Below are 27847 nucleotides of genomic sequence, written 5' to 3'. Positions count from 1 at the left end.
AGCCACTCCTCTCTATCAGCCAGAGTTTCACATAGCTTGTTTTGAGATGATTTTTTTTTTTTTTTTTCCTTTTAAATAAGACAAAGACCCAGTGAAACCCACGGATATCTAAATTACAAGCACCCTGTGATGGCTGTAATACCATTTCATGACACCCAGCTGCTTGGCTTCGCTCTCGCAAGGCTCATTTCTAGCTGCGGTCGGCAACAGCTTTCTGGCACAACGTTCTCATTCCCGGGGTGCAGGATAATGTCGGGATCACCGGCCCGGCCCTCCCTGCTGCTGCAAAGGGCTGTGGCCGTGGGATGGCTGGTGATCTCCTGGGGATCCTCCTAGGACAAAACCAGCCAGGGGTTTTATCGTGCTGCAGGTCTGCCGTGACAAGCTCCCCTGGATGCATGGTCCCGGAGGGCACGATGCTGCGTTACGGGGTCATGGGGCCGAGTCTGACCCTGCTGCTGCCCGTCTCCGTTTGCTGCTTTCTCACGTGCCGTGCCACCCCCTCTCACATTGCAGTACCCTAAGTCAATTGAACCGATGGTGAAAAGCACGTTGCTGACCCCCCCGGGACATGGCTTTAGTGCCATACGCCTGCTCCAGCTGTGCCTGCTACTGTTGGCATAGCAGGAGAAAAACCTCTATGTATATACATATATACACGCACAAAAACATAGAGCTTAGCCATTGCAAAAATAAAAGATGTGTTACTGGTTCAGGCCCAAACGAGCCCCTGAGCTTGCACTGACAACTGATACCCACGGTCGGGTAATAAATAGAGCGATGAAGCCGGGGCAGGGCTGAAGCTGCGGAACAAACCCCGCCATGGGCAGCGATGCCCAACGTGGGGGTGCGTTTTGGCAGCCCCCCCCTTCCCCTGTGCGTGGCGGGGAGGAGCGATGCCCAACATCGGCTACCGTTGCTGCTCACGGGCGAAGTTTGGGCAAGGGTTTTTTAGGCAGCCCCTCCTGCCCGTCTCGGCGCTGCCTCGGTCGCCCCAACTTGCAGATGCTCCGCTCCATCCCCGAAGCGGAACCACGGTGCTGGGTGAAGGGTGTCCTCCGTGCTCGGTGGGTGCTCGATGGGTGCACCGTCTCGCCCCATCGCTGGCGGCCGCAGCTCCTCGTGCTGAGCAGGGGCAGGATCGGGTCTCCAGCTCAGGCGAGCCCGTCCTCCCGCAGCTCAAGGGCACGCGGCGGCCGAGAGGTGCCGGCGGAGGTGCTCGATGAAGTCCGCTTGGGACTGCGGCAGGACGCGGTTAATGACAGACGTGGGGATCCAGCCCTTTGGGAGAGAAAACACACACACACCACCCCCGAATTCGGTCCCACTGCTGGGTCAAAGAGAGTTGGGGCGCCCAGCCCCACGGGGAGGAGGGCGCGTTTGCAGGCAGGGGACGCGTACCCCTTGCTGTCCCACCCCGAGCGACCGCGGTGGCACTTGCCTTCAGGTCCATGCTGAGGAGCCAGGTGAAGCGGGTACGGTCGGGGTCCCCCGCCAGCGGCTGCAGGACGATGCAGCTCAGCCGGGACTCGGCCCTGCGGTGGGGCGAGGGAGCAGGCAGTGAGGGTCCGGCATGGGGGAGTGGGAAAAACAGGACAAGGAGATCCCAGAGCAAACGCAACAGGTAGCTCTCGGCGTGCCTCCCTCGCCGTACCCGCTGCAAACGTTCATGGCTGCAGCCGTGGTCTCCCCCCTCGCAGGGATGCAATACCCCGTGACGGTCACTTTTTTTTGGCGAGGGGGGGGCTTTACCTGATGCACCCTTCTTGCAAGGGCAGCGGCTCGACGTGGGTGGCGGTGCCCACCAGGTAGACGGCCGTCTCCCTCCTCCCGCGGTGCCGCACGCTGACGAAGTCCCGCTGGCCCACCAGGTTGCCCGGACTGGGAGCGGTGACTTCGTGCGTCACCAGCGTGTCCGTCCCGACGCGCTGCAGGACCTACCAGAGCAAGGAGGGTCCCGGGGATTAAGTCCCCTCTGGGGACATCCCTGCCACCCCCTTACTCCTGCCCCGGGGGACGTTAAGGCGCCTTGAGGACACCAACGTGGGGTAGGAGCAGGAGCAGGACCATCAGCAAAACAGGGGCTTGGGGCTGGCACCTGGTGATAATTAAATCCCCATCCCCTGCAGGCTATTAAGGGGGAAAGTGGGTGATTTTTGCAGCCTTTTTTATCTGGGGCGGGTGTCTCTCTGGCTCTACGCTATTCCTTTTTTCTGAAGGGACAGGGAAGTGGTAGCAATAAATAAGCAGAGGCTGGGTAGCATCTAAGCCAGCCCAGGTGAGTAAGGGGAGGCTGGCAGCTTGCTTAGGGATACGCTGTGATTTGGGAGCTGTGAAATGAGGCAACTACTCAAAAGAAGCCCAAGACAACGCATAAGCTTGGTGGGGGTGCCCCGCAGCATGATATATTTGGTTTTGCCTCTTTTTTTTTTTTTTTTTTGGAGCTGTCTGATTCCTCTGAAGGACGTCTCCTGTGACATTAAAGTCTGAGCAACATCGGAGTCCCCCAGTGCGGAAAAACCTCTGCGAACTGACACCGTGCAGAAAAGAGAGCTTGGAAACAACACGTTTCTCAGTGCCACGCCAGTAAAGCACATCTTCTCTCCCTGGGGTGATATCCTGCTTTTGCAGGAGTGTGGAATTATCTTTAATCCTTCAGCAATCTTTAAAACCTCAATAAATACGATTTTTCTGGATGCTAGCAACCCCGGCGATGCAAAGTCTCGGACCGCCTGCCCGCCATGGCATCCCTTGCCGCCTGTGGGGCATCCCTCCCCACCTTACCTTCACCCGGCTGAGGGTCGGGTTCCACTGGGGCATTTGCTCGATCCTCTCGAACAGCTCCCGGTGCAGCCGTGCCACTGGCACGGCCAGGACCACCTCTGCCCGAAACACCTTGCCCAGCCCAGGGAGAGCAGCGCTGGACACGGTGGCCCCGGTGTCCTGGGAAAGCAGAGAGCCTGCATCAACCCCAAATTCCCCGAGAGGCATCAGCTACGGGCTGAAATGCCTTGCTAATAAATCATCCCAGTCTTCTTTTTATCACTGCTTGGTTTACAGGCGAAAGCTGTTATATCTAAATCACGACACTATGATTGCTTTTTTTTTTTTTTTAAGCTCCTTTCTAGCTAAATTAAACAATTCAGCAAACAGCTTAATGAACAAACACCGTAAATAACAATAAAGTCGCAATCTGTTGGGTTTTTCTGCCGAAATGCTCCTGGCTTTCCCTGGGAACAGGATTATCTGAGTTTCCCCTTCCAAACCTTTTCCTGCTGTCTATTTACTTTGCAGATTTGCTTGCGAATGTGCTTAAGGAAGGCTTGCTCGGAAACCCTCTTTGCCGTGCATGCTTTTGCACGGCACGTCTCCTGCGCCCGCGGCTTCCCTTCAAGCAGGAGGAATAAGAGAAGCAAATCTCCCCTTCCCAGACTCATTTCTCCTCCCGAGAGCTTTTCTGGCATGAAGCAGCAAAGGCAAGAGGCGGCCGGGTTTTACCAGCATCGTTTCTGCCTGCCAGCTGGTGTGCTGCTGCAGGATGCTCAGCGCTCGCTGCAGGGCTGTTTCTCCCTGGGTGATGTAGGAGAGGTCCATGCTGGAGAACCGGCTGGGGCTGATGTCTCCGTCAGACTCTGGGCACGTGGCTGAAGGAACAAGGCAGAGCAACGTGAAAATTCATCCCCCACCCACCCCCCCGGCTTCGCCTGCGCACGTGGCTGCACGTATAGAAGTGCGAACGGAGCTGGAGCAGAGGGTTTTGCTGACCCAAAGTCTCGGCTCTTACACCTTCATTTCCACCACGCAGCTGGTGCCCTCTTGGGTTGGGGGAATGGCTTGGTGTAGAAAACCTCGCTGTCAGGAGCATCCCTGGCATTCATTCACTGTGTCTGGGCTGACTGCTTGGAAAGCTTTTTGAATTTGCTTTCCAAATCAATTCCCGGTTACGCTGCGGTACAAATTGCACGTTGCTTGGGTATTATTAACATTGCATAGGCAGCCTTTGGACCGAGCCACGCTTCAAAAAAAACCCAGATGAATTTGCCAATTTTCAAGTCTTTAGGTAAGTGGTGGAACTAGAGACACAGCAGACATGCAACAAAACACTTTTAAGTGCCTGTAACCTCTGCTAAAAGCTTTGCCTGCCTGTATGGTGAGCCTGTGCAATTTGCCTTCCCAGAATCTCAGGGTCTCCCCGCTAACCCAGTTTGCCAGCAGTACGGGGAATGCTTTTAAGCTATCAGAGAGCTGGAAACCAGCCCAGCAGTGAGAAGACAGTTAACTCTGTCCCTCCAAATATAGTCAAATCATATGGAGAGGGGTGCGTTTTAATACACATCCCTCCAAGCATGCATTGCAAGGGGGTTGTGAGCAGGGCTAGGAAATGCCCGAGCACCTGGGCTGAGCTTACCTGTCTCCTTCCCCATCAGCCTCCGAATATAACGAGGAATTTTGGAAGGCAGGCGACGGGAGCCTTTTACCACCAGCCCTCTCACGTCCTTCTGTAGTGCCGCAACGGCTGTTATCTTCAAGCCTAGGGGAGAGACGGGCAGGCTTTGGTGAGCACGGAGCGTGCAAAGAAGGTGCCGTGGTGCTCCACATCTCTGCTAGAAGTTCATTTGCAGCTGAGACCGACCGAGACTACCCTACGCATGACACAACGCTGGAGGAAAATAGGCGCATAGATGCGACATTTCCAAGGGAGCACCTCCCAGGGGGATGCCCATCAGATGCAGACTTAGCATCTCCTTTCGGACCCTCTTTTCTGCCTGTTTTTCCCAAGGTTGAGGGCTGCGGAGGGGGAAGGTGAGCGGTGCTTACCGGGCAGGCGGCGGAGGTGGTCGTGGGCGATGCCGCAGCACAGCTTGACGGTGGCCCGCAGCATGGCGTGGGAGCGGGGCTGCCTCCGGGAGCACGCCGCATCCCGGCGCGTCTTTATAGCCGGCCTGAAGGCCGGCACCTGATGATAGGACCACGCTGCCGGATAGCAGCTGGGAATAAGGAGTACTCAAGGACAAGGCAAGCGAGAAGGAGGGGCTGGAGGGAAAGGCCACGCTTGCCTCTGAATGAGCAGTCCCTGCCTTTCCTCCTGCCCCGGGCAGGCGGCTGTGAATGAACGTGTCCCCGGGACACGGCTGAGATGGGGCGCGTTAGTGGTCCCCAGTGCCACCCGATCGAGGACTGCGGTGGCAAACAAGCTGGCAAAGGCAACCAGGGCACTTGCATGGAGGGAAGGATGGGGTGGGAGTTGAGAGCAACGTGGCTTTGCTCTCGGGGAGGGTGGAAGCCGCTGTTAAAGCCGTGGTTGCAGAAAATGGTCCTTCTTCCTATGGAAACTCCATAGAAATTATGCTGCCGTTGTAACCCCTCAGGTAACTCCTTATTTTCCTCTTTTCTACTTTACTCCCTCCTAATTGTCCCCTGCAGACCTCTGTTGCTCAGGGTGATGGTGGGATCGCTACATCTTTTGGCATGAAGTTATTCAGTCCTTCCCCTTGTGTTTTTAATTGCCCCTCTTAAAAGGTTAAACATAAAACCTACTAGGTCACTCCCTAACATACAGCCACGTTGTATTCCTCTGGCCCTTTGCAATACCTGCTTTTTCGAGTGCTTTGAAAACCCTGCTTGATTTTTACCGTGGAAAGGCTCTTCCACCTCTATGTGCCTAAGGGGTTGGATGCTTTTGTTTCACTTAGCATCACTATGGCTCACTTTACCTTCAGTCTCTGAGACTGCAACAGCCAAAATACTTGGGCAAGGAGGCCAGGAGGGCATTTTGGCTTCAAAAAGGGTAGGAGAGACTTCAAGGCTTGCAGTCTGGTGAGGTTGTGGCAAGCAGATCTCTCGCTGGGAGGGGAACAGTCCTTCCGTGGCGCCCGTGCAAGCGCTGCAGGCAGCTGCCCGCGGACCCCTGTTCCCTGGCAGCTCTGGGGCTGTCACAGCCACGATGGAGACAGTCTGGTGAATCTATACAGTATCGCACGTTGATTTAGTACGTGTATTATTAGGAGCGGAGCAGCAGCAGAGATGCCTGTGGATGGCTTTTGGGCATGGCAGAATAACTGCGGCGGAGGGTAATTGAGTAAGTGGGAAAAACAGCAGTAGGAAACGACTGTTTTCAGCCAAAGCTGATGGAGTTCATTACGGTTATTTGCTCTTTCTGACTCATAGTGCTGGGTCCCTCCTGGTGAGCGCTCACTCCAAGGAGCGACCCCTCACCGATGGGGTGACCCTTGCAGCCTGCCCGGCATCCCGGCAGCGGAGGAAGGCAGCAGCCCCTGCCCGTGCGGGGAGATGGGCCAGAGCGGGGGCTTGTCCCTGTGTCACCCTTCACTGCCTTGTCCCACGCGGGAGCTGGGGGCTCCGGCTGTCCCTCCAAACGTCTGCGCTGCTAGTATCTTGTTTCCTATAGCGAGCATCGCATCCCTTCGATACTCCCACTATCGACAGGGATGGAGCGGGTGGAACAGTCTCCTAGGAAAACTTCAGCTTTTTTCCCCATGGGTTTTGGCCCTGCTGTGCCAGAGAGATTTATCCCAGCCCTGGGGACTTGTTGGCTCAGCTCAGGCAGTTCCCAGGCTCCCTGCCTGATTCACCAGCCCCGGCCCTGAGCTTTGGCCCCTGGCTTTTCCTTCAGGGCTAACCTCATGGCACAGCCGCTGTGGCTTGCACAGCTGTGTCCCGTTGCAGCTTCCCAGCTTTCTCCCTCCATTCCTGATTGCTGGGCAGGTTACAACAGCAACCCCCTGCCAGCTGCTGCTTTTTGGATGCTCCGCTTTTGCAGTCTGCTCCCGGGTGACTTCATATGTGGTGGGACCCAGATAAGTGCTTGCGTCCATGTCCCATGCTTGCAGAAAAGCCTTGCAGATATGCCTGGGTGATGTGCATGGTCCAAAGCGGCTGCAAGCTTTGCAGCAGGGGCTTGGGAGGTGACCTGTAGCCCAACTGCAGCTCTGTGGGAGATTTGCTATTGCCAGAGCTCTCTGTTCAGCGCTGGGATTTACGCTGCTGCTTTGGTGAGTTGCAAACCGCTTTTTCTGGATTTTTTTTTTCATGGGGTCTGGGGAGTCACTGGGACCCAGCAGTTAGGAATTGCAATACTTTTTTGGCAAGCTGCCTAGGGAGGAGAGAGCAGCGGCTGATAAGAGATCCGCCCCAGCGCTTTAAACCTGCACCTCCGCTAGCTCCCCGAGCGAGCCGGTCCCTGCCAACGGTCTATCCTCTCACACACATTTCCCTCACTTTTGTGCACACTTTCTCGTGTTAGTTTTGTCTCTGCAGAAAGCTGTAATAGACAGGCAGATAATGTTTTATCTCCCCATTGGGTGAGCGGTGTCCATATGCTCTCCTGAGGGCCGTACGAGATGTCCTGGGAATAAAGTGACTTACGGGGGAAAAGAAAATATCAAAAATTGCTTGTGATGGCAAGCCCAGAGGCCGGGAGAGGATGGCATTGCCAAACGAGACCCCAGCTCAGAGCGGTGAGGGGCTGCCGTGGGTCAGCCCTGGTCCGCTGCCTGCTGATGCAAAGGTCCCACGACCTTGGGTGCTGGTTGCAGGACACCCGTGGGCGCAGGGTGCTGCGGCCCCAGCTCCTGCGTGGCTGCAGCCGAGCGGTTTTGGCCTGACATCTCCACCAGCTTTGGCTGCAGCCACTGGAGGTCACTGCTGATCTGCAGCTCCACATGCAAAGCCACTTTTGGAGAGGCAGGTGGGAGCCCTGCTCCCAGGTGTTGGCTCTGGGCTGCTTTGCCTCTAACCCCCTGCAAAATCCCTGGGAGCTGGGTGGTTGCTGGCATGTAGGACCTCCACTAGAAATAAGATTTGGCACCTCCAACCCTCCCCGATTATCCCTGTCCCCTGCTCCTGGATGCAAGGACCCTTTGGGGACCCACCATTTCCAGTTGCCCTGTTCAGTGTAGGACCTGCTGGGAGGGATGCCGGCTCCGGGAGCATCCTCCAGCTCCTGAGCAAACCGCACTGCCAAATGTGAAATGCAAGGCCTGTAACCCGCACTTCGGGAGGCAAAGGTAGAATTTCAGCAGCTAATTCTTCCCTCGTTGTTCTCGTCAAATAGTCTGTAATGAAGTTAGCTAGGAGGAATAATGTCCATTTTAAGGAGGATGCTCTTATTCGTTTCACCTCTTCTTGGTTTGGCCAGGCCCCTTTCTGCCCCCTTTGACCGAGGGGTGGCTCGGTGTCCCGTGTGGTGCTGCACCCCAGCTCTGTGGGTGCGATACAGGCAGCATTGGGCGTTTGGGGCTGAAAAGTCCCTTCTAGGAGGGTTTTGGAGCCATTGCCAAAGAAATGGGTGGAACCACATTTCCAGTTCCAATCCCAGCTATAGCACCTGGCCCCTCTGGCAGGACAAGTATTGTCCTTCAGGACTAGAAGTTCAACCGATTTAGGGTAACGCTGTTGCTCAGCACTTAAGTAAAACATGAACTAAAATCTTTTGGCGTTTCCACACCCCCTGAACACTGATGTTGCCTTGTTTGCAGGTAGTGAGCAAACTTCACTTATTTGTTTAGGGCAAAACTGATCTGCTATCTGTTGTAAGAGCTCACCTATCAGGAATATTATCCTCTCCCCACCCCAAGGGGGGTAAGGGTGGAATTTTCTGATTTAGCCTGTGCAATGCAAACCTCAGCTGAATGACAAAATCTGACTCTCTAAAGGATATTTAGAGAAGGAGAAGGGGGAAAGAGAGCAATGAAAAAGGTCCTAAACAGCAGGTGGGTGCCTCCTGGCTTTGGCTGAGAAGCAAACACTGAGGCTGAGAGGTTTGGGGTCCAAACAGTCCTTCCCAAACACCTGGCAGACCAGTGTGGTTTTGGATGGGGATTAAGGCTTGTGCAGGTCCATAGGTGGTCACAGGGGTGGTGCGTGCCAGCAGAGGTTACAGCAACTCATCAGTGTGTAAAACGTAGTCTGAGTCAGCCCAAATCCTGACTGCGAGACAAGAGGAGTGGGAAATAATGGGATGCTCCCGGTGGAAGGGTGAAGATGGGGAGCAAGTGGGACTCGGAGCTGCTATCAGCAGATCGGCAGAAAGCTGAGCAATGCAGCAAGGGCGATACGGGCTCCCTCCTCCCACGGTCATGCAGGGATCCTCCTGTTCAGACCCGAGGGCAAGTCCCAGGGCAATTACTCTTCGTGTCCTTGAGTCCTGCTCTGAGTGAGACTGCTCTGTAATCAGCAGAGCCTTGATGCAGGGGAAGCCCTGATTTTAAGCAAAGTCTTGGATGGCCTCCAATACCTTTGCAGAATTTGGCAGGAGAGGGTAAGGCAGCGTCTTTGGCCCCATGGGAACCCTCTTGCAGGGCTGCTGTCATCCCTAACAGTGCTCTGGGGGTTTCTAGGAGCAGAGGTGGCCCTCTCGTCCCCATCTTGCAGCCCTGATGGGGCATTTAGTTACGCGTCTCTGGGGCACCCTAAATATGGACCTAGAAGGAGGTCCCTGGGGACCTTTGGCCGTGCTGTTGTTGCTGGAAATGCCCGTGCTGTGGGAGCTGCTTTCTACCTCTTTCTTCTTCCCAATTGTGTGTCCAGAAAAATTGAGGCAAATAGAGAAAATACAAAAATGCATGTCATTTATTTCTGTACATAACCAAAGCGCTCGTAATTAGCATCTCCAGACGGAAACCCAGACAAGTTTCCTCCCCCCAGACCAGGAGACTCAGTGCTACATTGTCAGGCTCATAATAAAAAAAAAATGCTCCATGTCCCTCTTCTTTCCTAAAAAGCAGGTTTTATAATACCAAAAAAAGGGCTAAAAATATTTCAAAGGCACATTCTTATCAGGAAGGAATGAAGAAATACTGCTTTTTTCCTTGTGAGCCTCCCTCCAGCGCTGGAGAGGTGCTTGGTGGTTGTGGCTGATAACAATCCAAGTTGAGAGGAGAATGCAAAACAGAATAACAATATTTACTTGAAGCTAATTGTAATTTTCACAAATGGTCACCAAAAGAGCCCAAATATCAGCAGAAAAGGGAAGCTTCAGTATCTTTTTGTTGCTGGAACGCTGCCTTCCAGCATGTAGGGTTGAGGCGATCTTATCTCCATCTGCTGCCTCGATTAAAAGAGAAGGGGAACTGCTGTTCAGGTGATAAGAGGGGGCAGAGGCTTCTCCATTAATATGTAAACTTTGGATCAAGAAGGAAGACTTTGGATCAAAAAGAGGCTCTAGGCAGAAGTCGCCTCTCAATAGATGGGTTTTGAATCTGCATGCATCAGCAAAAGGCACATCTAGTATGTGCCCGCTTCTATAAAAAGGAGGAGGAGGATGGGATGGAGATGTGATCCCACTAAACTTTTCCAGTTTGGGCTAAATAATGTCCACCCTGAAGGATGTATACTTGAAGTAACAGCTTTGTAATGTTTGTCCAAGCTCTCGTGATAGGTTCTCAAATCCAGAAAGGACCACATCAGCCAAAAATGATCTCCTGCCCTCCATGGCAACCAGCATCTGTATTTGCACTATAGGATTGACTGAACCACCAATAACTCATTAAAAAAATCATACCCAAAGGACGGAGAACTTTTCAAACACCTTGGCACCTTGTGCCCACGGTTTGAAATAATCTGTTCCCCCAGCTGAGCATTCCTGACTTAAGATCCAGCTCTGCGTGCCACCCCTGTTAAAATAGTAGTTTCTCTACCTCCAGCATCTTCACCCCATGCTGGGAGTCCTGGTCATCTCAAAACACCTTTTTAATCCGCTCTTTGCAAACACTAAAATGTTTGTGCTCTTGTGGTTTTTAATTACAAATTTCTATGACCTGGGATGATTCTTGCAGCCCTGCCCATCTTAAAGGGGAAAACATGAGGAAAAAGTCAAGTGTAGACACTAGAGCAGGAAGCAGTCACTGAGGATCAGCGTCACAAGGGGATACGCAGAACTGCGATGAGATGCTTTAATGCCTTGGAGATGCCAATGTCTCTTCCTTTTTTCCTCCAGCCAGTTCTTGCTCTAGTTCCCCCATCTCCTTCCAGCCTCCCCCAGCAGCTGGTGAGTCCCCAGCATTTTTTCCACGTCTTAAAGCTCCATCTTCAAGACAGTTCTCCCTGTTTCAAGATGAGGATTGAGGCTGCTGGTCTATGCTCTTTAGAAGGGTCTCGCAATTTGCTATGCTCTCCTTTGCTCTGTTTTAACTTTGCCTTCTTTTGCCCAATTTTTGGGAAAGCTCTGTGGGCTGCATTCTTCTGCCTTGCTCATTTTTCTTTTCTTTTTTTTTTTTTTTTTTTGGCTCCAAGTGTGAATCTGATTCCCACTGAAATACAAGCTGTATTTTAAGGGCCTCACCCTTGCTGCCTGATGTGGCACCAGCCAAATTCCTGGCAACAAAGTGCAAATTCCCCCCAAGAGCACTTGGATGGCACCGAGCTGTGAGGGAGCTGAGTTGCCTTCGTATGCAAATAAATGCAAACACCTTCAATTAATCCAGAAACAACAGAATAATTGGCAACAGGTTATGAAGCATTTTGTCTTGCTTCTCTGCCTTTCTCCCTGAGGATGATTCTGGGGTGAATGTTTCGTGGTTGTATTAAAAAAAAAAAAAAAAAAAAAAAAAAAAATTAAAACCCCCATACCTCCTCCAGAAATATTTTTTCCCATATTCCTGGACAATTTGGCAGCCACAAAACTGTGCATTAAAGGTGGGTCATTCACTCCCTCTGTGGGGAACCTCCTCCCTACTGGCTGCAGAGGTGCTCCCTCCTAACTGCTTTGATAAATGGGGAGAAAACATGTCATTTTGGGGCATAGGCTTGCAGAAGGGTTTCTTGGACTCTGAGAAACTCATTCATTCGCAAAAGAAGGCTGTTTTGCACAAAGACCAGTTTGGCTTCCAGCAAGCCCTTCCCCACGAAGGGGAAGAGCTCAGGCAGGGGAAATCTCAGCCTTTGGGGTGGGGAGCGCAGGTTTGGCTCCTCCAGCCCCAAGCAAGGGGTGCCTCTGGCTGTCCTGCAGCAGTTTCTCTCGCGGTCTCTTCTGATGCCCCTATTGCAGCATTTTTCTTATTAAAAGATGGTTGTGGAGGAGTTGGGCAGAGTCCTTGACAGCTTGTGTCGGGTTCACAGAAAACTGGGGGGTGTGGCAGGAGAGGGGGCAGATACCCAGTCCCAAAGTGCTCCGACACCCCTATTCTTCTGCCATCAGCAGGAGGTTGCAGACCTTGGAGTTGGCCCGGTGCAAGGCAAACTCCCGCCCGGGCACGGTGCCCTGCCTGCCTTTTCGAGCGGTGCTGCTCTGGCTCCCGGCAGACTTGGAAACTGTGAAGATTTCTCTGTGGGACAAGGAGACAGCAGGCTGGTCAGGAGGCTGTAGTGGTGGATCTCATCCTCCTCCCGGACCAGTATATTCACCTACAGAGCTTCTCCTGATGGGGATGGAAGTGCCATGCCAAGACCATCACCATGAACTTGTGGTGTCCTTTGCCCCCTCCCTACTGGTTTCTACCCATCCTGCTCAACAAGTGTACAGGCATTAATTCCCTCCTCTCCCCAAGAAGTCCTCCTTTATGTCAAACACGTCGTGATATTTCTGCAGTATTTGGCCATATCCAGAGCTTACCTGTACGGGACCTGCTCCTCTCTCAGCTGCAGGCACATGAGCACCGGGCTGCTGGAAAACCTCAGGTTGGTGTCAAAGTGGATTGAGGTCTCCACCTCTGTCTGGCTTCTCAGGGTGGCTTGGAGGAAAGGGGCATCTAGTTCTGCCTGGAAATCGATGGCAAGACTTCCCCTGCGAGAGGGAAACACGTGGGTCCAGTCACCGAGCAATGGCCCTGTGCTGGGCACCATGCACTGGCACCAAACAGCCCCATAAGCATCTTAATTTTAGGTCTGGCCGTGGAAAAAGACTGTGTAACCAGTGCCTCCCAGACCCCTACCCAACGTGTCCATCAGGCAGGGCTGGACCCAGCAGGAGAAGAGCAGGGAGCTGTGGAAAGCCAGCCTAAGGTGGAGCATGCCTTGCGCTGGGTGCTGAGCCCTCCAGGTCCCCAGAGCCAAACAGTTTCCCACCCACTGACCTTGTGTTGATGCTCGTTTTCAATTCCTGCTCCCAAATGCTCACGTCCATGTCGGCCGAAATGTCAAGCCCCAGCCCACCCTGGAGTTTGACGGCCACTTGCAGGCCAGACTGCAGAGGAATGACCTGGAAGATGGAGAAGGCAAGACCTTGCTGTGACCGGGCACTGCTCTTGGCTGAGCGGCTGATATCAGCAGTGACTTGTGGCTGCTGGGACTACCTATCCCAACTCCGCAGCTGGGCTCGCATGGGAGCAACTTGAGCTTCGTATGTCCCACGGCAAAGCCAGCTATCCTGCTGTTCTACCAACTCCAAGAGACGTCTGGCAGTGCCACCTCGCTCTTAGGTCTGCGTCCACAGTGAGTAACGTACCTAAAATCCACTGGCTCATGCTATGGGATTCCCTAGGATTTGGTGTGGAGGCAGGTCACCCCCCGTCCTCCCACCCACCCAGTACCTGGTGATGGTCCATCAGCAGGAGGTTCCCTTTGACCACACTTGTGGGTTCTCCGCTGCTTAACAGGACCTTGGCCATTAAGTCTGTATATCCCCGAAAGAAGACTATCGGCCGCAACTGAACGTCGAAGAAGATGGCAGACATCCCAGCCATGAGCTCTGGCTCCTCTTCCCCTTCCAAGACGTTTTCTCCCAGCATCGACTCCATCCCTTGTGCTTCAATAGTGACCTAAAACACAGAAGCGGAGATGTGAAAACTGCATGGAGCAAAGCTGGAGAGTCCGTTTTGTGTCCCACAATGCTATTTCAATTGCTATACTTGTCCAACCCTTGGGTAGGGACCCTCTGAAGCAGGAGGACAGTGATGGGGTGGGTTGGATGGGGCATCCAAGCTCTCCCCGAGCACCTTGCAGAAGCGGTGTCACATCCCCTGTTTTTTGGGGGTGCAGGGGACTCCCTTCTCCTGAGCAGGTCTGGCTGGCTTCACATTGGTGATGGGGGGTATACATTTATGTATTTCTGATACAGGGCACACTGACTGCAGAGGTGAGGTCAAGTGCCATAAGGAGATTAAGAAGGGACACAGATGGGGCAGTGGCAGCACTGGGTTGGTGCTGTCATCCCCCCCACCCATGTATGTGCCCCCCAGCCGCTCTCCCGGCAGCGCACCTGAGCTGCATGAAGCCGCTGGCCATGGCTGAGCAGCGAGAAGTCAGAGATGCTCTTCCTCAGGAATCCACCCTCCAAAAACAGCAGGTCCAGCTCAAAGGTGGAAAGCAGGTCCTGGGTGACTGAAAGGCAGAGACATGCCCATAAGCATCCCTGGGCAGTGCCTGGCACATCTGTTTTTGTGAAAGAGTCACTGAACAGTGGTGAACCATAAATGCTCTGAGAGCAGCAGCAGCAGATGAAGGCTGACAAGAAAATAAAGAGCCCATAGGTAGGATGTGCAAGGCTGGGATCCTGGCAAGCACATCCCCTGTGCCCAGTGCTGCTAAGTCAGCACTCAGCAGGATAGGGTGCTTTCTTAGAAGACCTGATCCGGATTGATTGCAGGAATTGGGAGGTCACTGGGTACATCTGAAAGCAGCATCTTGAGAGCTCCTTGGTAATTTGTAAGCCTCCTCAATAGATTGTGTGGTTAGTCCTGTAGAGCTGTCCCATCTATGGTCAGGGTGGCTGACATGCACAGATCTCCTATGTTAACTGTTAAATATCTGATAAAGCTAAATGATTCAGAGGGCAAAGCTTCTCTGCACCATCTCCTTCCATTCTTGCAACAATCAAAGGATTTAGCATTGCAATGTTTTTCTCCCAGGTGTTGGCTATTTTTGCCTTCACCTACCTCCTACAAGGCTAGGCTGAGCTAATTTGAAGAGGGACAGAAATGAGAGCTGAGGGGCGAAGATTTAAGCAGATATTTAGCAAGTGTGGAATGTTGCAGTGTCTCTGATGTTTGGTGATTTTTATCTCAGTACAAGGATTCTCCTCTTTGAAGAGCTTATTAAAAATACCTAAGGAGCTGAGGACTGGAGCTAAATACCTTGACTTATCAGGAAAATCATAGAAACTCCCACCTATAATGCACCATTAGTTTCATCTCCAGCTGAAGTTCCTCTCAAATTAGCAGAATTTTGGAAAAGTATGTGGCACAGCCCAGCCCTTCTGCTGTAGGGGTGTCAGAGAAAGGGGTGTGTGTGTGTATATATATATCTATCTATATCTCAGGTGATGGCAACTAGCCAGCCTCAGCTGGTGCAGGGGCACATGCTCAGAAACATCACACTGAGATTTTGGGGCATTTCTATAAAGCTGAGGCCTCTTCTGAAAGCTGCCTTTCCCTACCAGTTCCTCCTTTAGCCGTTTGAGGGGACGATGGGATCAGTGTTCTCTGTGGTGTCACCTGTCAGAGGTCCTGAGAAAGAAGAGGAGATGCCGGCTTTCGAGAAGAAGTTGTAATTATTTATCTGTGGGTCTCCCATGATGTCTTTCATTACCTTCCTAGAAGCAAGAGGGAAAGGGTATGTCAGCACTGGGAGAAAAGGAAGGAAAAATGTCAGTGGCCATTACAGAAGGCTGCACAAAGAAGGGAATATAGCTTTCCAAAGTATTTCTCTTGGTTGCTGACTGCTCAGAGAAGTGTGAGCAAAAAGACAATGAGCAGACATGGGCTACCCTGGAATTTTCCTCTCCTCTGGTTTATTAGGATAAACCAGTCAGATATTTTTGTGCAGCTTTTGCTTAGCTCTGAAAAAATGTTAATGCTCGGTTCGTTTTGTGCAGATAGGGAGATTAATGCCGTTACAAATTGTGCACTGCCCTGCGAGGCAGAGCTTTGGCCTCCAAGGACTCTGCCGAAGCCACGAGCCTGGATCCTGCTGCCACGGGGCAGGATGAGGAGGGATGCCAGGTTTTGGCTGGCTGGGTGTCATCTACATTAGCAGCCCTGCTGTTTTCTTCCTCCTGCAGCAGGGAATTTCCAGGCAGCTCCAAAAAGTGATGCTAGCATGCGTGCTTATCCAGCTTTAAAGGCATTTTGGGTCAAAAGCCACAGCTGGAGTGTGGAGGAGGAAAAAATAGCGATGTAGAGCTAGGGGGGGAAAAAAGCAACCTTCCCCTCCAGACCCACCTTGCTGGGTGGTGGTCAGCACGCAGGCTGTTCTGGACTTTCAGCAGCAGAAACGTTGCCGTCTCTGTCTCCAGCTCCTTGGCAGCCAGGAGGATGTTAATGACATCCATGGGTGAGGGCTCGTTATCTAGGAGGATTTCTGCAGCGGCCAGGCGACACGTTTTTTCATAGTTCTTCCTCTTCTCATGGAAAATCCTCCTCATTGCTCGCTTCACCTGGTGCGAGAGGCCAGTTAAAATGGTGCTGTTTAGGGTGGTGACGTGCAAACGGTGGCTCTGTTTGCACCCCAGTGGCTTGGCTTTGAATGGGAAGAGGAGCACCAAGCCTTGGCAGCTTCGTATCGTACCTTGCTGGAGATGTGCCGAGCAGGGAATTGCTGCAGGGCAGATATGGCTGCGGTGGTGATGGCGGTGGGACCCTCCTCGGCGTGGTCAAGGAGAGTGGGGATGGTTTTGGGGAGCGCTGCGTTCCCCAAGGCCAGCAGGTAAATGACCACCTCGGACTCCTCCTTGGCATCTCCTAGCCCTGCGAGGATGGTTTTCACCCCACGCTCCACCTCCTGCTCGGGGTTGCAGGAGGGCAGAAGAGAAGGAGAATGAGGGGAGGGACAGGTGACGTTTTGGGCATTCCCGGAGGTGGGATGGCGGGGGGTCTGAAAAAGCGAAGCATGGAGGTTTGCAGAGAACCCACCTGCAGCCCACACAGCTTCTGCCGGCATAGCTTGCCGACCAGAGAGCCCACGGCAACTATCCCTGTCTCCTGGACCTCGGGGGCCAGCTGCTTCCCATCCAGCTTGTCCTAGGCACCGGGAGAGGGGTATTAGGAAATGGGGAGAAAAACAAAAATGGGGAAAAAGGCAGAGGAGGGTATGCTTTACCTATTATCTCAAAGTGTTTACCAAAAAAGTAAGGAAAAACTAGTTCTTGCCTGTCTTGAAGGAGACAATGCATGGTTTAATTGGATAAAATGCTGATTTTTCACAGTGGCTTTTAATTAAGCTTTTATTATCTGTAATGCACTGACATAAAGCACTTGCTGCTGAATGCTTTTCCTCAGAGGAGCATCTACTCCCATCGCTGGTGTCCCATTAAAAGCACATAAAATAATCCCATAAGCGGGAAGATATATTTCTACAGAAACTAATTTCCTTTTCCAGGAAAATACGCTTGCTGTTCCCTCCTGGCTGAAATGGGGTGAGGACCTATCCGGGACTCAGGGAGGGAGAGAAATGTCTGTACTTACTAACACCAGGTGGAGAAGCTCTCCTGAAGGCCGGGGAGAGAAGGCTGCTGCATAGAGAAACTTCTCCAGCAGGGATTTGGACTCCTTGCTGAAATCCAGAAAGTCCGAGAGAGCAGCCAAGGATGCCGCTGACTGTGCAGCCACTGCTGTCTCCACAACGAAAGGGCTGGAGCAAGAAGAGGGAGGTAATCAGTGGCATGACTCACTGGTAGACCTGGAGAAGAAATAAGGTACCCTGTGCAGTTCCTCATCCCCCTTTTTCTTCTCCATGCTTTCCTCTTACTTTGAAACTCACAGGAGCTTCAGTTTATGGGTTAAAAAAAAACCCTAGAAGGTTGGCTATTGCTCCAAACTCACCTATGTCTAAGTATTTCACTGCAGAGAGGAGCCCGGCCCCAGTGCCCACACTGACAAGGGATGGATGCTATGGCCATGGGTGGGTGGTCTGTAAATAACAGACCTCCAATGATATTTGCAGAAAGCCTTGCTGGAGCATTTGCTCTGCTCCAATTCCAGAAAAAAAAAAAAAAAAAAAAAAAAAAAAGCCATGCAGTGTTTGTACAGAACAGGCATTAAGGAAAAACAGTGTATGTTTGCACTAGTGAGGACAGCCAGGACAGCTGCCTAGACCAGGTACGGTGTATGGACTAGCACCAAAAGACCCTAGCTGCCAGGGCCAGGAATGACCCTATGTGCCAGGGCTTTACATGCACAGAAAGCCAATTTTGGCAAGATAGCTCCTGGGAGTCTCACAGCATCTCCTCGGGCGCTTTCCTCAGCAGCTGCAGAACATCTCTCTTCTTGGCGCTGCGCAGCATCTGGATGAACCTCAGGAACTGCCGTGTGGTCGCCACCTTGGAGGTGTCCGTTTTGACTCTCTGGCTGTCAAAAGCCTTCAGGTAGGCTCTCAGCTGCAAAGATAAGGTTTGTTAGGGGGAATTTAGCCTCTTTTACACCTAATCCTGGATCATGGGATTATGTTTATACTCGGGAAATATTTAGGAGTGGGAGGAGCCCATGGGGGTCGCACAGTTGCCTGCAGGCACCTACTACAGCCTCCCACCCCCACTGCTGAGGACTTGTGCTGAAGCCCAAATGGCCCAATTTGTGGTATGTCCCAGGAAAAGAGCAGGAGAAACTGTGAGCATCGCTGGTGCCTGAAAGTCATGGCAAGTCCAGATTTCCTAGGTGAAAAGCCTGGAGGACTTGAGGAGGCAGAAATAACCCTTCCTTTGTCCTTGCTAGCCTGACCTGCGGTGGAAATGTTTCCTGACCTCAGACCTGTGATGAGTTTAACCCAACTGGATGTGCCAGCCGTGGACCAGGTTGCTTCTCCCGTCACAGAAACGCAGCTATGTCTGGAGGGACAGAAGGGTCTTTCCACCATGGGTAGCAACATTAGGCACTATTTAAGAGAGGTAATAAGGCAGGCTGCTGCTCTACAGCGCTCCTGGGGCCACATCCTGCCTCGACAGCGGTAACCGGCCCCTCCAAATGCACCATTGTGGTTTAACCCCAAATCCTACAGCCTTCTTCTGCCCACCCAGGTGCCCAGCTTGGGGGAGAACATGGGGTGAATTTTGGGGGTGGGTAGCATCACTGACCGACTGGCAGTGGGTGCAGACCCTCCTGAAGGGCAGGCTGGCCATGCCCAGGGGCTGGTGCCGTCCCTCCATGCCAGCCAGCGCGTCCTCAAGGCTTTGGCCGGCCACGACTGCTGGGCCGGGCATCGGAGGAGACACTAGCTGGAGCTGCTGCCTGTGGAGGGAGAAGAAGTCATTGGGAAGCGCTTCATTATTTACAACCGCTGTGGCTCAGAGGCTGGTTGGGTTCATACAGGTTTGGAGAAGGAGCAGATGCGGGGGGGAAGCTGTCAAAAGGTGTCTGGTGTTCCCTCCGTGCCATGCCCAGCTGCTGGACCCTGTCCTTGCTGCCTGCACCAGGCTGTGCCAGAACTCCAACAGATGCACCTTCATCCCATGCCAGGCTGCCCAATTCGGGCAGTGGTATGTGGGGACATCACTCACCTTGAGCTGATTTTGATGCCGGTGGTGGACCTCAGGGCTGGAGACACCACGTGGGTTTCCTCTGCCAGCACCGACTGGAGGAGGTCGTCCTTCACCATGTACTGGCTTTTGCTGGTGGGCTGCCACTCAACTCCAAAAATCTTGAAAAAGGAAAAGAAAGGAGAAAAAAATGCAACCTTTTCTCTCTTCCCCTCTCCCCAGGTGATTTGTCTCCTCTCTATTAGCAGCAAAAGAGCTTTCCAGACCACAGTGTCATCCGCTTCGCTTGCAAAATGTAGGAAAGGAAAATCTGGAAAAGCCCAACCTCTTCCCAGATGGAGAAGGCAGCGCCGGGTGAGGACCACAGCGAGGGGATGCTCTTGCCGGTGGCTGCTGTGGGGAGATGGACTGGTGACACTGGGCAGACTTTCTCTTTCATTACAAGGTGGTGTCACCTTGGCTCAGCCACAGAAGGAAAGGGGAGCAGGGAATGCTTCTGCCTGGCATGGGTGATGCCTGGAGACTGCAAACTGGAAATAAATGCCTCCCAAAGCCTTGCCCTTCCTTCAGGTCCATTTGACAGTGCTAGCTCCGTAGCTGCCCGGCGTGGGAAGAGGTATGGCCCTCAATGCCAAAACCCACCTCATCCTGACGAGCATCAGCAAGGACATTCTTTGAGCGAAAGAGAAAACTAAGCAACAGCAATTTCCACCGAGCTTATGCCAAAAAAATGCTCGGCTTCCTCGCTACATGGTGACCTTGGGGAAGCTCTCTGGATTTTTTTTTTTCCTTCCGAAAGAAATGACGCACTTGCTGGACTTCACCTCTGCCTCGTTCCCCAGCTGCGGAGAGGGGAGCGCTGGTCACACCGGGAGATGTTATCGGAGCAGCTGGGCTTGCACGTGGCAGGTCTTGGGGAAGGGGAGGAGGTGAACTATGTGCAAGTGGTGGTTTTTGACAGCAAATGGCATTAGCAGTAATAACATCACTATCTTAATAGAAATTTTCTTATCCACAGGCTTTGCCTTTTATAGAGCAGGGCAGCATTGTTATTTTGCTGTCACGGTTATGGATACAGGCAAGGTCCAGAGAACTGCCTCAATCCAGAAGGCAGGCTTGTGGGAAACCCCTATTTCCAAAAACATGTGCTGTGCAGGTTTTGTTACTTGCCTGGGTAAGTTTCCCATGATTCATACCCCTGAAAGCTTTTATTATATGAACACTCAGAGTTTGACTGCCAGGTGTGGAGACCCCTGCCGAAGCCTCTGGGCTCTCTGTGCAGTGATGTCCATTTTTATATTGAATTCAGTACAATATATATTTTTTTTTTTAAACTCATCAGCTTTAACCATGGCAGATATAACTGCATTAAGACCTGCAGAGTTTCATCTATTTATGTCAGGGCTGAATGCGGGCTATTGCTTTAAACAAAACAAGCAGTGGTCTTTGGTCCTGTCCCCTGTCAATCTAATCCCCAATCCAATGAGTCTGAGGTCCAGAAAACATTTCTGTATCTCCACTTTCCCAAGCAGGATTAGCTGACGGGTCAGAAGTGATAACAAGGATGGGGATGGGATGACCCAGGACATCTTTTGTGCTCCTACCCACCTTGAAACAATACGTTCCTCCTGAGGTATGTTGGTGCATCCCGCTTGGGGTATGGGTCTAAGAGCTAGAGTCCCATCCCAGGCTGGTGCAGAAGGCTGAAGCCAGCTGGAAGTGGGACTCAAAACCCACCTGCAGGAAGATTCTGGGGACAGCCCTGATGTACTTGACATAAGTTGAGCCCACCACCGCGAGAGCAATGGACTTGCTTTGTTTACGGAGGCGAATCCAGAGTGTGGCTTTGCGCAGCTGAGGAGATCTTTCGTCTTTGTGATGGAATGGTTGGACACGGCATACGTGACTTCGCAGCTCCCCGAGACGTCCTCCTGAAACGCAAATGTAAGTGACCATGGGTAAGGGTGATCGGCTTTGAACGAGCCTGAATAAAATGATCTGTGTCAAGGACAGACACAAAGAACAAACTAATAAATAGAAAAATAATCAAAAAGCTAGAAAGCGGGCCATCTTTGGAGGTGTTAGATAGCTCCAAGGGCAGGAAATTTGCTTTTGCAAATTCAGGCTAACACCAGCAGCAGCATCTTTGTGCCTGCATTTTGGATTTTGAGGATATTTCATGTTGTTCACAGGGGCGAGTCCAGCATCAGCTTTGCTCAGGAGGGAGAGATTTCCCTGCTAGGTTGAGTGAAGTGAATCCCACTTGGTAGAAACCCCTGTAGATTTTTTTTTTTTTTCCTCCACTTTTCCCGCTGCCCAGGGAAAGATGACGATTTTGTCAGTGTGCCCATTCCTGAAAATCATTTACAGATTTTTCTTTTTTTTTAGTTGCTGTTCATAAACCCCTTCTGTCTTTCCAACAGTCATCCTTGCTTACAGCCCAAAGGCAACTGGATCAGCAAAGCCCATGACGTTTAGCCTGAATTTTGCTTCCTCTGCCAAAGCACCTGGGCTGACTGTGCTTTGGGGACGGCTCTCCTGCTGCAGCACGGTCCCTGGCTTTTGGGCAGGATCTGGCCCCAGCTGTGCACCTACCTCCACTGCGGTGCCGGCGTGAGGCTGGAGCTGGAGCAGACTGACGACGCCTCGCTTCAGGTTTGAGATCAGGATGCTTTCTGCTTCGTCCCCGTAGAAGGCTTTGACCTGGGAGGGCAAGAGGTGATGTCTGCCTGCGGGGTTGACTCTGCGGGCTCTCTGCTGCCTTCCCTGCTGAAAGGCATCTCCCCTGCAACCTAAGCAACACCCTGTAGATACCCAAAGATTTTTCACAAGGAGGACTCTAACCCTCAATGGCACGGGCTTTGTGGATCCACGCTTGCAAATTTTCCCTTTTATTCCCCGTGATGGTTTTCCCAAGCCTTAGAGGAGAAGGTCAGAAAGGAGCTCACATCCCACAGTAAGGACCGAGGCCCTTTTCACACAGGATGCTGCAGCTCCAGCCAAGCCTTCAGCCCCTTTGGAGGATGGGGCTGCATCTAGGGTCACACTGGAAGAGCTGCATTTGCCACCCTCTCCAGTTCCTTGTGTTCTGGTATGAAATCAGAGGTGGAGCAGGAGTTTGTACGGGCTTTGTAGCTGGGAAAATTTGGGATGCGGGCAGGAGTGCTCTGCAGAGGGCATAAGCAAGCCCAGGAGATGTCCAGCTGACCTTCCCGCCGCTCCAGGAGATGAACACCGGCTGCTGGAGCTCTGCCCATGCCTCCTGGCTCAGTGCAATCTCTGCAGGGGCACCTCCAGTGCCGTCCTGTCTCCTCTCCTCTTCTGGCTCCTGTTGGGCTTTCAGGTCGCGGATCTATGACAGCAGAAGATGGCAGAAAGCAGTGACCGAACTCATCTGCTCTAAAGCTGCTGGGCATTTTACCTGCAGGCGATGGTCTCTTGGTCACAGAGGTATTTTTTTTTTTCAGGTGGCTTGGACTAGAAAGTGAAGGGGGTAAGGAAAGATGGCATCACTGCTCCCAGGAGTACCTGGCTGCAACGGATTTACCATCTCACTCACCTGCACCTGGAGCAGCTCTTCCCCACCGGGGTCCCTCCAGAGACGTTGCAGCTGGACCAATGCCTCAGCCCGCAGCCAGGCTCCCCGCGGGGACGGCGTGGACACGTGGTCCAGCTGGAGATCCAGGGAATAGCGGTACTGATACAAGGTCTCAGGCTGGAAAGAAAGCGGCTGCAAATCCCCTAAGGAAAGATGCAAATGTGGAAGGTACGTGGTCAAAGACCTCAGTCCCTCTGCTTGCTGCAGCCAGCATCCTCCACCCTAGGGAGGACCTGGACCCACAGGGATGCTTGTGACCTGCATCACTTTGCCTCCTGGAAGTGTCATTTTTACGCCAAGCAGCAGGTATAACTGACATGTTTGGGGGAGAACATGGGAAGGTTTTCACAGGAAATTATTTGTGCCTGCGGTTTGGATATTTGGGTGTTCTCGGGGTGACAACTGCTTCCTGCTTGCGTTTTCAGTCCTGCCTTAGAAATGATGGCTGGGGGCGTGGGGTGGGGGAGTCCTCTCTCGGAACTTCAGGACTTTTCGAAACTACCAGAGAAACGCACTTTAGTCCTGAAGCAAAGTTTCCTGAGCATGCCCGCAGACAGGAGGGATGTCTCTGAAGTGTCTTTTCAGCATTGTGCATTAACTGGGGCAATGCTAGCATTTTTATTTAGGGGAGAAGAGAGGTCATATTCTTCATATTGTGTGTTTCCCATCTGAACTGCCAATTCTTAATTAAATCACTGACTTTGTGACGGGGCAAAATGAAGTTGATGGGGCAGCTTAGGATGAAAACTCCTTGCTTTAATCTCATTTATCTAGAATTATTTGGAATCCCTTCTTTTGTTCATATACAAATAGGATTGTAGGGGGGAGGGTTGCCTTTGCCGTGACATAACCAGCCTAATCTATTTTCAAAAGTCATTTGAAATTCTCTTGCAACTCTGATGCACTTGCTGGGCTTCTGAAATGTTTTGTAGTTTTGCTAGTTTTGTTATAATGACAAATGAAAGGAATCGATGGAAATCCAGCTCACTCCCTGGGGCTTCCTCCATGAGTCAGCCTGAAGAGTTTCTATATTTCTGCACTGTGTGCAGTTTAAAAAGCTCCAGCTCTCTGGTTTTCCTTACCCCCCCAGGGAGGACTTCCATGGTCCCCAAAAATTTCCCCACCTCGGGAGATGCTCAGTTTGCAGTTGTGGCAATAACTCTTCCTTCCCCAGCCGGAGACTGGGGAGATATTGTGTTACGGCGAGCCCAGGGAGGCTCTTTGTGCACCAGGATGAGCATCCCACCTCTTGGGGTATCCAGACCCCATCGTATCCCTGGACCCAAAGCAGCCCAAAGTCTCTTACCTTTTGCTGGGCTCACGAAGGAAAAGCAAAGCAGGCAAATGTATCCCAAAACCGCCTGCGGATTCATGGTGGGCTCTGGGAGCTGGGCGGGAGATGGGGAAGGAAGGGGGGTGGGAGAGGGACTATACAACAAAAGTGGGCAAGATTTGCAGCGTCAGGCGGTGGGGCCCAACCTCCCTATCCCCGCCTTACACATCCAAGGAAAAGCAAATAATTAAACCTTTGCACCAACCCCCAGCAGCCACAGAGGGTTTGGAAATCAGCTGAGGTTTGCCAAAGACCAGTGGGAGGGGAGGAAAGCTGCAAAAAAGAGCTGCCAGAACCATTATGGGGTGGGGAAATTACCAATTTGCCTTGATGTGGGAGGGGGATGCTCAGAAAGTTGCTCTGTCTCTTGGTGAACCATCTCTTCCCACCAGAAGGGAAAGGGGGAGAAATGGTTGCTTTTAAAAGACAAGACCCAGAAGGGGGAAGGAGGAAAACTGCTTTTCCAAACTTTTAGTTAGAGACTGGGATTTGCAGCCTGGAGGCTCAAGTTACTTAAAGGGCCAGGCTGGAGGGGGATGGGGAAGAGCCCGCCAATGGGTCGGACTATGAACAAAATTACCCCCCCCCCCCCTCAAAACAGCATGGGAAGGGGTTTAGGAGAGGGGTGCTTTGCTGGTCCTCTTCCACACAGCCTGCTAACCCCTTGGCCCGTCAACCGTGCATTTATTTTTTTTCTATGAATGAACTTTCTGATTGCTGAGTTTAATTGGTTCCTAAAGACACCACAGACTGGAAAGGGCCAAAGTCCCTATGAGGTGGGGATGGAGTGGCTTAGGGTGCTGTGAAGTCTTTTTGCCAAAAAGAGCGGGGCACATCACCCCCTTCTTGCACAGGGATCTGAGAGGCAGTAATGTCATTATAGAAGCAATCTGCATGTTGTGGTGGGACGAAAACCCAATGGGTTTGGTGTTATGGCATTTTCAAGGGCATATCTTCCAGCTCTGTGTCACCACTGGGCTTTTGGGCTGCTACTTGGACCTGAAAAGCAGGGCAGACCCAGCTGTGAGCTACCTGGGGAAAGTCCAGCTATAGGTTTCCCATACGTGGTGTCTCTACTTGGTCCTCTGATGGTCTTTATGGACAAATATCCCATATTTAGATTGAAGCATTTTCTTCTCCTTATTATTGTCTTACTTGCTGGTCTTCATTCAACAGTTTCCTTTTGAGTGCCAACCATTAGGGCTATCCTTGAGTTGGCTGCTCAAGATGTACCCATGGGGTGTGACACCATTAGTTGGGAGGGTCTGCTTGCATCAGCTTCTCCTGGGATGCATGGACCTTGGGGCACTTCTGCTCTGCCAGCGTGCTCTGAGAGAGCAAAGCACACTGGGGATGGATGGAAGTCCTGCTGAACACAGAAAGCTTTAGCTCTTTAGCCAGGGTGGGGAGAAAAAAAATGAGATATTTCAAAAAGTAAAGAGGTTGTTGAGGGTCTAAGTCCCAAAAGTAAGGTGCCAGGGTGTTTGCTGGTTGCAGCTAAACATACTACCTGGAGAGGAAAGGCAAACAGAAACAGCTTGTGAAAAAGACCCTGCTGGTAAGGAGGCTTCAAACTCACACTGAACTTTGGCAGGTTTGCTTATTTAGACTTGGCTGCTGAGTCCTTCCAGGACCGGGCTGTGGGAAGCTGACAAGCTGCAACCTGCTTTCCTGTAGGCAGCTCTGGACTGCTGATTGCTACCCACAGGGAAGTTTGAGAGGTGAAACCGTGTGATAGTCACTCAGCAGAGTTTTCCCAGCGGTCCCAAGGAAGGGAGTTTATCCACTGCCTGTGTTACTGGGCATGAGCTGCTGAGCTCCCACTGGAAATCTGCGTGGGAGGTGTCTTGCTGTCATTTTGTGATTGCCTCTATTATAATTTCATCCTCATGACAAGATAGCAATAGGCAGGGAAAGTAGTCATGTAGCTGGAAAGTCACCAGGGATGGGATTTATCTCTAGGTTCCTAAATCAGGTCTTTAGACTAAACCAATCATCCTGCATCCTTCTAAAGGCAGCAGAAAGAGAGAGGTGTCTTTGGAGGATGCCACGTGCCGCTTATCTTAGGCACTGCCTTGCTGTGACATTAATCTCCCTCTGATGGTATTTATTTAACTCTATCAATTATATAGGAAATTTAATACCTAGCTCAGACTTTGATGTGTAACTTTGAAATGAATCTCGCCCTCTGATGTGTGGCTTTTCCAGTCACTGTGACAATTTCTCTGCCTGGCAGGAAAACTCCCCCAGGTTTGTTAGTGCAGGAGGGGAGGCTGGGATGCAACGGTGAGTTTCAGTGCCTCTTTTCACCTGGTTTCTCTTCCTCCAGACACAGTTCTTGCTTCTGTCTCTGGGAGAATCTCTGAAAGAGTAAAGCAGAAGAAATGAGATGTTTTATATTCCTGGTGCTGGTCAGGAAAATGAAGGGCAGATGGCTTTGCCTGTGTTTGTCCACTCTGTAGTGACTATAATACACCTCGGCTGTGGGTCTAGGCAAAGGCAGTGCTGCCCAGCGTGGCTGCACGGTTACCCATACCCCGTGCTTTCATCCCCGTACTGCTCAAGTGACGGGATAAACATCAGTGAGCTTTGAATCCATCCGGCAGCTGAACCAAAAGAAGGGGAAATAAAGTATTTATGCAAGATTAATTTCACCAGCATCCCTTGATGCATCTCTTCCCACAAGCTGGTCCTTTCCCATATGTGGGAGAGCCCCGGAGCGTAGTGTCCCCAGGCTCCCTGGACCTGCTTTGCAGGTATGTGTTGGGCTGGTCAGTGCTCCTGTGCCGATCCCCAGGGGCCAGACCCCCTGTGCTCCCTGGTCTCTGCCCCCACCGCCTCCAGCTCAGGCTGGAGGTTGGCAGCCGCAGTCTCCAACAACCGCAGAACGATGCTCTTTTCAGTAAGAAGAGGGCAAAAAGGAAGCAGAAAGAAGCACATTTCCACTGTTGCATTTAAAGCTTTGACGGTAGTGTCACAAGCTGATCCTCTTTTCTCGACTTTCACTTTTAATTTCCACTCCAAATTTAACCAACTTTTATAAGGCCTCCAATTTGCTAACAGTTCTTCCCAAACCCATCTGGGGCTGTTGTGCTCTTGGAAAGATGTCTTGTGAAACTTTGCAAACCTATGCGTGGGTGCATGTTCCTAAAAACAGTGCTGCTGAAACCTTGGGTGCTCCTCCAGCCCCTCACATATCACCCAAGGGAAACGTGATCTCCTGTTTCCATCCAGGCACAACCTGCCAATGCAAATCCTCTTCTAATAAATTAAATTACTGTAGTGCGGTCAAGGATATGTCTTCATCATTTCACTTTTTAGTTTGGACGCTGTGCTGCTAATTCCTTTTGGAAATGACATGGTGGCAAGCTTTATGGACAGAGTTGGGGTGCTGAGCCCCCCACCCTGGTCCCCAACCCTCATGCTCCAGGTGGTCCTCACCCCGCTGGCTGGCTGCCGAATCACGATGGGAGAGTCTGGCTGCAGGGACTGATGCAGCAGCTCTGGAACCAATTGGTGGAGCTGTGATGGTCAGTGTAACCGGGTCACCGTG

General features: G+C 51.9%; 2 protein-coding genes across 2 annotated transcripts; both read right to left on the bottom strand.

Moving 5' to 3' along the window:
- Nucleotides 1-1179: 1179 nt before the first annotated feature.
- LOC126043119 (steroidogenic acute regulatory protein, mitochondrial-like) lies at nt 1180-4882 on the bottom strand. Its single transcript, XM_049811086.1, has 7 exons — nt 4819-4882; nt 4409-4531; nt 3499-3644; nt 2785-2943; nt 1753-1937; nt 1442-1535; nt 1180-1281 (listed from the first exon to the last, which is right to left on the bottom strand). The coding sequence occupies exons 1-7, from the start codon at nt 4880-4882 to the stop codon at nt 1180-1182; spliced, it is 873 nt and encodes a 290-aa protein (XP_049667043.1).
- Nucleotides 4883-12139: 7257 nt separating this feature from the next.
- On the bottom strand, nt 12140-24334 carry LOC126043104 (microsomal triglyceride transfer protein-like). The gene is made up of 18 exons (XM_049811030.1): nt 24268-24334; nt 22923-23104; nt 22572-22715; nt 21959-22066; nt 21178-21294; nt 19385-19524; nt 18962-19115; nt 18111-18268; nt 17358-17523; nt 16806-16913; nt 16462-16674; nt 16116-16330; nt 15390-15487; nt 14156-14277; nt 13488-13715; nt 13032-13156; nt 12572-12742; nt 12140-12284 (listed from the first exon to the last, which is right to left on the bottom strand). Exons 1-18 carry the CDS (start codon nt 24332-24334, stop codon nt 12140-12142), a joined length of 2661 nt encoding a protein of 886 aa, XP_049666987.1.
- Nucleotides 24335-27847: the final 3513 nt, after the last annotated feature.

Source organism: Accipiter gentilis, chromosome 9 (genome assembly GCF_929443795.1).
Source record: "Accipiter gentilis chromosome 9, bAccGen1.1, whole genome shotgun sequence".
NCBI lineage: Eukaryota > Metazoa > Chordata > Aves > Accipitriformes > Accipitridae > Astur > Astur gentilis.
This window is presented reverse-complemented; position numbering and strand designations above follow the sequence as displayed.

Bases quoted from the DNA above. Each gene is read 5' to 3' on its own strand.
- LOC126043119 (XM_049811086.1), bottom strand. From the start codon at position 4,882: ATGCTGCGGGCCACCGTCAAGCTGTGCTGCGGCATCGCCCACGACCAC. The intron at 4,532-4,818 runs GTAAGCACCGCT...TCTCTCCCCTAG, and splicing joins CCACCTCCGCCGCCTGCCCG to GCTTGAAGATAACAGCCGTT. The intron at 3,645-4,408 runs GTAAGCTCAGCC...TTGTTCCTTCAG, and splicing joins GCTGATGGGGAAGGAGACAG to CCACGTGCCCAGAGTCTGAC.
- LOC126043104 (XM_049811030.1), bottom strand. From the start codon at position 24,334: ATGAATCCGCAGGCGGTTTTGGGATACATTTGCCTGCTTTGCTTTTCC. The intron at 22,716-22,922 runs GTGAGTGAGATG...CTGCTGTCATAG, and splicing joins AAGAGCTGCTCCAGGTGCAG to ATCCGCGACCTGAAAGCCCA. The intron at 12,743-13,031 runs GTCAGTGGGTGG...TCCCTCTCGCAG, and splicing joins AAAACGAGCATCAACACAAG to GGGAAGTCTTGCCATCGATT.